At 46.1% G+C, this 9,418-nt stretch overlaps 1 protein-coding gene across 1 annotated transcript; it reads right to left on the bottom strand.

The window, feature by feature from the left end:
• Nucleotides 1-1,008: 1,008 nt before the first annotated feature.
• LOC136652676 (vomeronasal type-2 receptor 26-like) lies at nt 1,009-9,065 on the bottom strand. The gene is made up of 5 exons (XM_066629600.1): nt 8,922-9,065; nt 6,892-7,686; nt 5,140-5,367; nt 3,314-3,440; nt 1,009-1,919 (listed from the first exon to the last, which is right to left on the bottom strand). Exons 1-5 carry the CDS (start codon nt 9,063-9,065, stop codon nt 1,009-1,011), a joined length of 2,205 nt encoding a protein of 734 aa, XP_066485697.1.
• Between the last annotated feature and the right edge of the window lie 353 nt (nt 9,066-9,418).

Raw genomic sequence — 9,418 nt, 5'->3', positions numbered from 1 at the left:
ATGAAACAAACCACGTTGAAATAGCTCTATTCTATCAAAAACTGTAGCCAAAAACCCAGAGGGGCAGGGCAATGGTACATCACCATGCCGACCGCCTGGGGCATTGCCCCACCCACTGCATGGAAGGATGTCCATTACAGAGGTGATGCTCTGGCCTCCCACACTGGGGGTTGCAAACCCCAGTCACGCCACTGGTATTTAGATCACCCCCCGAAACATTAATCACATACTTGAGTATTGACAGATCTTAATTTGTCCTACTCTCCACTTTAGGAAGAAATCAAAGGAACTCTCTCATTCTCACTTGGTGCAATCCTATGTTATTCCGAACACCTGCATAACAGTGTTTTCCCAGTGTACACTGTCTCAAGGGTAGCACTTTGCTGCATAGCTTCTAGCCAGCACACTAGTGGGAACCCCAAAGCCTCCCCTGTATGCTGACACTCCTGGGAACCCCCACCAGACCAGGTAAATCTGGCATGGGGCAGAGGACGGTGCGGGAGGGCACAGAATGGGGTGCGGCAGTGAGTGAGTGGGGTGGGCAGATTGCGCCTGGGTTGCAGTTGGATCAGCAGAGCTGGTGCCTTCCATATCTTATCCCCCTTCCCAGGCCTGATCTGCCAACATAGATAAATTTGGACTTGCACCATTGATAATGATAGCACAGGTCCAAGTTGACCCATCATGACTGCTGGGGAATGCAAACATCTCCTTACGCAGAAGAGAACTTAAGCAGTCAAAAACAGCGGAGTCCTAAGCAGCGGAGTCTGCCTGGCACCTCTGCATCCTTGCACAGGAATTTAATTAGGATTCAGTTGACTGGGAGGGGAAAGGATCAACCACAAACATACCTGAAGAGTTATTCCATCATCAGTGATTATGAGTTCAGTGTTTGCAAAATGCTTTACAAACATATAACATCATCAAAATCTGATCCACAAAGTTACATTATCAAATTAGACCAGACACAAAAGGGGAGGGAAAGTGAGAGAAGATCAATGACATTGGTCATGTACTAACAGCCTTTTTCCGTACTAGCTGCTCTCTAGTATTCAGCTCAGGTCTCAGAATAAGGATATAAAATTTGGGAAGAAAGATGCAACTCAACAACCCAGCACTAGAAGCCAAGATGGAGAAGATCTCCACGGCCACCATGTACTTCCCTTTGGTGCTCAGGTAGGCTGGGACAAACGACACCCAAACACTACAAAAGATCAACATACTGAAAGTGATCAGCTTGGCTTCATTGAAACTGTCTGGCAACCTTCTTGCCAGAAAAGCCACAGTGAAGCTGATCATGGCCAGAAGCCCCATGTAGCCCAGGACTATGTGGAACATGAGAACAGAGCCTTCATTACATTGCACAATGATTTGGTCAATGTAGGAGTGCATGTCCAACTCTGGGAAAGGGGGAGAGGCTGCCAGCCACACAGCACAGAGGCCAGCTTGAATGAGAGAATACAGAATGACGACGGAGACTGCCAGCCGCTTCCCCACCCACTTTCTCATGCTGTTTCCTGGCTTTGTAGCCATGAAGGCCAAAACAACAGTGAAGGTTTTGGCCAACACACAAGAAACCGCAACAGAGAAGACGATGCCAAACACAGTGTGACGGAGAAGGCAGCTCACTCTCTCTGGCCGGCCCATGAAGAGGAAGGAGCAGAGAAAGCAAAACAAGAGGGAAGTGAGTAAGGCACAGGTGACGCTCCAGTTGTTGGCTTTGACAATAGGAGTGTCCCGATGCTTAACGAAGGTCCACATCACCAAAACTGTGATCAGCGAGAAGAAAAGGGCAATGGCAGTCAAAGATATTCCCAAGGGCTCTTCGTATGATAGGAAAGTTACAAGTTTGGGGATGCACCGATCCTGGTTCATGTTTGGATACTGATCCTCAGGGCATGTGTGACAATCTTCTGCATCTGAGGAAAAGAAGCAAAGTCTTAATATTTGACAGAAGTGGCATTTGTCCTCTCAAACAAGATAGCATCAATCCATAATAGCTGGATGGAGAAGAGAAGAGGATGCTAGCACAGCTCTTTTTCTTCCAATCTATGGAAAGTTCTGAAAAGATAAACAACATAACTAAACTCCTGGATTTTATCCATATCTGAAAAAACCAACTGGCTTCCACTCCAGGACTGCTGTTCACAGTGCATAATTTAGTGGCTGCTGCATTGTCTGTAGCCAGCCTCAGACTGGTGGAACATCTCTTGCAATGGCAGCTCACAGAGTACACTAGAGCAGGGGTTCTCAAATGTTTTGGTCTCCGGAGTCTTTCCACTCCTAATAATAGTCTCGGCGAGCCTCAGGGCTCTGAGGTGCACACATTGAGAAATGCCACACTAGAACACTGCGAGATCCACGAACAAATCACTTGAATCCGTTTGGGCCACAAGTTTAGTGATATGAAAACTCTGGGTGAGATGCAATACATGATGAAGTGTATCCATAGAACCGTAAAGGAATGGGAGAATCAGATGCCAATCCGGAGGGCTCAGAGTGCCTGTGCTGCTCTTCAGCACCGGGTGTCGCAAAGTCTCGTAAAGCATGTAAAGCATGTTTGCGGCACCTGGAGAGGAGCAGCTGCCAGTGCTGGGCAGATGTCACTCCTACAGCACTGGCTGGTGGTATTTTCAGGGCAAGGGGAACAAATGGAGTTGGTGGAACAGATTAGAGTGAAGGATGGGAGGGGAGGGGAGGATTCGGCCCTGAAGGAAGGGGGCAGAGACAGTGGTAGGCTCTACCACTGAATCCTAACCTGCCTACTGGAATGGGCATCCTGAAACAAACCTCCTTTTGCCTATGCCCACTCAAATGTGGGCACAGATCTGAGGAGACCCAATGGCCTTGTGACTGCATTACATGGCGGTAAGGAAGCAGACATTCCCTTTCCTTAAGGAGATACCCAGTGCTAACCCACTGGGTTCCCTCTTTATATATAATAAACAGAAATCAGAAGTGCAGAAAGCAGTGTTATGAGTTTTTATTTTGTTATCACCGAAAAATCACACCTGCAGTTTATAACAAAGTTGAAGAGACCTCAACATAATTCAAACATGCATGCACATCACAGGATTGCACTCTATAGCCGCTACATTGTAAATATGGATGAGTTAATTCTGTCCCCCTTTCATATGATCATTTCATTCTATCTGTCATGCTCCATTTGTGGTGGTCCATTAGCACATGCAAGTCATCACATGAGACTCATCAAGAAATAAAAACAGACGTGAGCCAGACTCTTCGACATCCAAATACCTTTGACAAATGTGTATAAAGTCTTCCCCTTGTTGCTCTGCATTCTGTTGCTTACCTCTCTGGTTTGAAATCCTCCCTTCAGAACATGGAGCACAAGCATAGCAACAAATCTGCTTTCCCTGAGGAACAATCCTGCTCTGTCCAGGATGGCAACTCTCAACACACGTGGATCTGGGCAGCCCCTAAGAAGAAGTGGAAGGACGAGAGTGAGGCTCAACACCCACGTAACAGGATGACAGTTCTCTTCTCTGAGATATTTACAATTCATATTTGGATATGCTTTCCTTCAGGCACGAGCAGTAAGTCTTCATAAGAAAGATCCCACTGCTGTTGGAAGCCAAGATGCAGGGCTTTTTTAGTGGTGGCACCATGCCACCTATTAAATTTTATGTTATATTTTATGTTGTGAAACATACTGAGCACTGGAAAAGCAGTACAGCAATCATGTGAATAAACAAGCGAAGAAACAATTGACAGTACTGTTTTGTTCTCTCTAGATTTTGTTTGGATCTGGTCAATCGCCAACAAAGGTTCAATTCATTTCCGCACATATAAATTTTTCTTTGTTCCTTCAGCCCCACTTTCCTGCCCACTTTCCATTCCACAGCCATGAAAGGAGAGGGGGAAAGTTCAAGGGGGGGTGGGACGATAGCACAGAGTCTCAAAACTAAACCTCAAGGCTGGTGATGTGGTAGACTCACTGGTTCATTAGCATGTCTCCTTGATTGAGTTTAGCCATGGAATTATTGAGAACAAGTAGGGTTGGTGATACTTCTTTTGTTGGGCTAACAATTTCTTTTCCTGGGTCAGGGAGTGTATTGAGGTCATACAAAGGCCAGAATGGGAGCAAAGGATATCAGCAGTGCTGCTGCTGTGGATATCTACCCCCTATCCTCCATCAACATTCCCCAGGCAGCCCTGATCCCACCCTCCCCATCCACGGCCCACCCCCTATCCAACTTACTGGCAGCAGCAAGGGCTGGGTTCTTTAGTGGTACTAGTGAGTACTCACCAACCATTCATGCTGCCATCCCATTCCTCACACCATCACTGTGGATGCTGTGCCAGCGGTCCAGGCCTTCCATTGACAGAATGTGAATTCCGTCAGTGGAAGGCTCAGATAGAACAGTGCTATTAGACTCCAGTAAGTTCAGGATAACTGACTCCATGCAAGTAACTTCCCTTTTCAATCCAGGATGTGGGGAGGCAAGGAAGACAAGTGGAGGAGAGTAGGTGGATGGAGATGGGCACCCCCTGCCAGCCTGCTGCTTGAGGCAACCACTTCAGCACCCCCCCCCCCCCCGGGTAGGCCAGTCCTGATAAGACCAGTCATCAGTGGCTTCGGATCCCATTCAGCATCCAAGAGGCTCTTTTTGGTCCATTAGGAAATGGATGCAAAGACTACCTTGAAAGCAAATTGGCTTTGGATGGATGATGCCAAGCATGGCCTACAATCCTACAGTTACTTGGCAGTAAGACCTATTGAAATCAATGGGGCTCACCTCTGAGTAGACATGCCTAAGATTGTGCCATCAGTTGCCTTGTCGCTTTCTAGCGCTGGCACTCATTTTCTAGTGTGGGATGTGCTACAGTTTGGAATCAGAGAAGGAACACCTACAGGAAGGTGGAAAATATAGATTGGGAAGGAGAGTTATTTCCCTCCACATCAGAAACAGCACTGAAAGATTTAGGGTAGGATTTGGCAGGAGTGTTAAGTTTCACTGTAAGCTCATCTTTATTGTTAAAACATAATCTGGCCTATTATAGCCCAGTGCCTTATCTCCTATCTTATGTCCAGGAATAAACAATGGATGGAACGAATGGGATGATTTCAGGACTTCCAAACATTTCACACACTTCCTCCCAAGAACCATCCCCTACCTGATCAAACTTGTGATTCCACACAATGTCACTTCCACTAATGGTGAATTTGGATCCTATAGGACCATGTGGGTCCACCCTTCCAACACGCACTTGACGGTAAGACTTGTTACGGAACGTGATGGTGTTCATTATATCATAGCCAGGTGGAAACTTCCCATCTTCATCCAAAAATATTTCTTCCCCAGCACTGTTATTGAAGCAGATGTTTCTAAGAAAGATGTGAAGCTAGTTTGGAGAAGGAAACCAGTCAATGAAGAGGGAACAAGTGGTGCTGGATAAATGGCTCATTCAACCCCCCGTCAGCTGTGGAGTTGTCCTATAGTCGTGCAACGCCCCTTTGCAAGGACACTTTCACATGTCCTTATTGCTAAGCTTATCTGTTGTGCTGGAGATGAAGTAAGGCCTCCCCCAACTATACTTGGAGAGCAAAGGATAAACATAGCAGAAAAAGAGGAGAGGCAAAGTGGAAAAGCAACCACCATCTACAACCAATGGAGGCCTGCTGCTGTCTGTAAACTGCTCATGCAGACCTAACATCCTGAACCTCCCAGAAACAAGGAGTTGCCCCTCAAAAAGCTGTCCTTTTCAAAAATGCAGCAGACGTCTTCCAAATCCACATTGACCTTGGTTTGGTGCGTACATGAGGGACAAATAGAATTTCAAACTCGAGTCAAAACTTGACAAAGATGATGAAACTTGGCAGATGAAAAGATGAAAACATGAAACTTGACAGAGTTCTCTCCCCCTCTCCCCACAGGAATATCCCATTTTATTTTCACCTAGTTCCTTACCATTACCATTCAAGAGAAGGATGGATGGCTTCAGAAGCCTCACAAAGTACCCTGCACTGCATCTATAAAACCACTCTGTAGGGGGCATAGTTATCAGTATCAATTATCAAAAATTCCAGAACTGGAAATCTAGAATGCAACAACAAACAAACAAACCATAACCAGATTTTTCATACCACACAACCTGGTTCTTCCCTCCCCCATAATAGTCTGTGTGGTGGACCCAGAGACTACTTTCAGCAAGCAATGAGTGACCGGACATTTCTGTTCAACTCTTGCGGCCTACAATTTTCTCTACTGCTGGTAGCCATTGTGATGTCAGAGGGTCCCCTCTACCCTCCTCTTTTCTGGGACAGGACAGTTTTTCCACTCATTTAAAAACTATTTAAAGCTCTACCGTTCAGGTGACGCTGGCCTGCAGAACCTCCTCCAACCCCTGTTGCTGCCAATAGTTCAGCAGAGAAGGTGGTACAAGGGAGGCTCTTGAGTGGATCAGGGCAAGGAGTGAGCTGTGCCAGAGGCGGTTCAGGGACAGGAGGGAGGGAACTCAGCATACACAGCCGCTGAGACCCTTTTCCCTTCCCACTTTTAATCTGACCCAGGAGTCTCCTTGGACCTAAGCTCAGTAAACAGCTGATATAGGTCTGAGGAGACCCACTGGAAGCCGGACCCTACAGAGAGCTAAGTGAAAAGTTATTTTTACTTAGCTCTCCTCAGTCACTTAATCCCCTCCCACTCACAGCTCTGCTGGTGGCACAGTACATTCTGGGCTGGTGGGGTCTCTCAGAGGAATTTGGTTTCGGGCATGCTGTGGCACAAATACGTTTCTGACTGGAATAAAACTCAATTAGCAGCAACACTGGAACAAGGATTCTGAATCCCACCAGGAGGAAGCATTTTGTCCTAGCTCCACTCAAGTCCCTTAACTGTAAGGAAGGACAAGAAATAGCCATCCTACCTGCCATGGGTGAACATGCTGAGAGTACCAGGTGCCTGTGTCCTTCATGGCTTTCTGCTTGAACCTTGATGAATACACTGCATGGAGCGCATGTGCCACAGCATAAGCAGCATTATAGATACTGTAGCTCTGACCAGGCATTTGCATGACAAACATTGATGCAGGGAGGTTGCTCAGCTTTTCCTCCCCAGTGCAGTTTCTCATGCCAGGCAGAGAAAAACTCACCCTCGAGAATTTACATAAGAATGAGAAGAACCAGAACAAATGAATGTAAGGAAGTTCAGACTGATATGGATTGATAGTCTCCAGAAACTTTTCATAGTGCTTCATGTCAGTTGTGTGGTGTGCAAAAGACAAGGTGCCATTCAAAGACTGAGGTGTGAATGCAATTGGTCGCTTTACACTTGCAATGTCCCACTGAGCTGTGGTGATCCAAACTTTCTCTAGTGGACACTTCTGGGCAACTTCTCTGAAGTATAGAACCATTCGCAAACCTTCCATGGACCGGGACTCCCCATGAACAAGGATCACGTTACTTTCAGTCCGGGAGAGAACAGAATGCATTCTTTGTAGTTCCTCATCAAGGATCTTTAGCTGACTCCAGGGTTGTTCTAGTGTTGGAATAATTTCTTGAAAAGCAAAGCAGATACTGTCTTGAAGGAGCCGGGGCCTCAGGGTGCGCAGGAAGATTTCTCCGCCATCGTCATCCGAAACTATGGCTCCGATCCAGGTCCACCCAAAATGCTTCAGTAGCTTAATAATCCCATCATATGGAGGAATTTCATTTGGAACTATCTGGTAGAAAGAAGGGAATTGAATTATATCACTCAATGAAGAGTCAAAAATCCCTCAGTGGACTAAAAGGAAAAAATATTGTTTTGCTACAGAACTGTCAGAATTCCTAAAGTCTTTCAAAGATCTTGCAGGATATATTGAACTCATTGTATCTTATTCTTCAAGCTGTAGTCTGTTGACTGAAATCTTTTTGATTCAATATGAAGATGGCCAAAATTCTAATTACGTGTTTACTGAATATGCAAATCAATCACCTCAATGTCATTTTTCCCCCAAAGAATGAACTCTTTGTGTTTGGAAACTGACATCGCAATGCCTCAGTCTGAGAACCTCAGCCTCTGCCCCCTTAAGGGTTGGGGAAAGGGGGAAGGCAGCAACATGATCCCCAGAATCATTCTTCTGTGGGGGAAGAGGGGGCTTTGGCTAACGTCCCCTTCCTGCTGCTGGGGTCCAAGAGGGGTTTGGAGCACCACAGAGCCCTCTGCAGGGCTCCCTGCATTTTGTAGAAAGCAAAAATCGCTATCGCAACCCACTCCTAGTGCAAAGACTTCCCTCAGGGCTCAAACTCAGAGAGTCTGAGAAGCCCTTCCCTATTTGATGCCCAGTTCTCATGATCCACCACTGAAAGGCTCAGGGTGCCTGAGTGGCATGCGCTCCAGTGTTCCGCTGCAAAGCCCTGGAGGAAGTGTGCAAGTGACAGGTGGTCACTGATGCTCTGTTGCCACTGGAAAGTTGTGGTACGGCTTTGTGGAGGCGACTGTGTGATGCCAAGGCAGACATTTATAAGCTGCACCATCACTTTTAGGTCACCGGATCAGTGTGGGCCAATCTTTATACATCGTTACTCTTTCATTAGGAATTACCCTTCAGTGAACTGAGCAACTCTTTGAGGAAGAGCTCCAAGTGCAAGATGTTATAAGCATTTGATTGACATTTATTGAAATTGATGGCTCAATTTTATTTCAAATGGTCTTGTCTCCTGCTCTGTGGAGGTGGGACATAGAGGCAAAAGCAATTGGTGCAAAAGACATTTTGGAACATAGGAGCAGTGGAGGGAAGGGGATGATTATCTTTCCATGCTGCAAATGTCTCCCTTGCATGTTGGAGGTGGTTGCTGTTCTTCTGCCTCCTTCTTTGCGCTTTGGAAAGGGAGCGGCAAAGATGATCACAAATGCATCTGTTCTTCATCAATTCTAGCTGTGAGCATACCGACATCTACAGCTGGACACACATACCTGCGGAATCTTGTAGACCCTTAAAATGTGGGGCATCTGGTTGGCATTATGGGATGTCAGTCCTCCAATGATGGCCAGGAGCCTTTTTTTCCTGCCACAGTGGTAATTAAGAGGATTCCTCTGTCCTGGGAAAAGGAAATCCATAGTACCCAAACAGTTGCCCATTGTATTGGATGAAATGTCTAGGATACTATACCCCAGTGTCTTGTTGGGTAGAAGGTGAGCATTCTTGTTGATCTCCTTCATTGCAAACACAAATGCAAGGACTTGGTGGTAGCTTTTAGATATTGCACTGCAATGACAGTTTCATTAGATTAACCATCTTTTTTTTAAACAAAAATGAGACTATTTTGCAAGTAGCTACTATCTAACAGGGATGGGAGCCTTTTCTGGACTGACTCTATATGAGTCAGAGTCTTTAAATGAATTAGGTGCAGCTCCACAGGAAAAAAACAGAGCCGCTGAAATGGGGGAACGGGAGAACAGAGAATGGTTGG

The sequence above is a fragment of the Tiliqua scincoides genome, chromosome 5 (assembly GCF_035046505.1).
Source record: "Tiliqua scincoides isolate rTilSci1 chromosome 5, rTilSci1.hap2, whole genome shotgun sequence".
Lineage (NCBI taxonomy): Eukaryota > Metazoa > Chordata > Lepidosauria > Squamata > Scincidae > Tiliqua > Tiliqua scincoides.
The sequence above is the reverse complement of the archived record's forward strand: the minus strand, read 5'-3'. Positions and strand labels throughout refer to the sequence as shown.

Bases quoted from the DNA above. Each gene is read 5' to 3' on its own strand.
- LOC136652676 (XM_066629600.1), bottom strand. From the start codon at position 9,065: ATGGATTTCCTTTTCCCAGGACAGAGGAATCCTCTTAATTACCACTGT. The intron at 7,687-8,921 runs GTATGTGTGTCC...TCTTTCTACCAG, and splicing joins GGGTCTACAAGATTCCGCAG to ATAGTTCCAAATGAAATTCC. The intron at 3,441-5,139 runs GTAGGGGATGGT...ACTTCTTCTTAG, and splicing joins GGAATCACAAGTTTGATCAG to GGGCTGCCCAGATCCACGTG.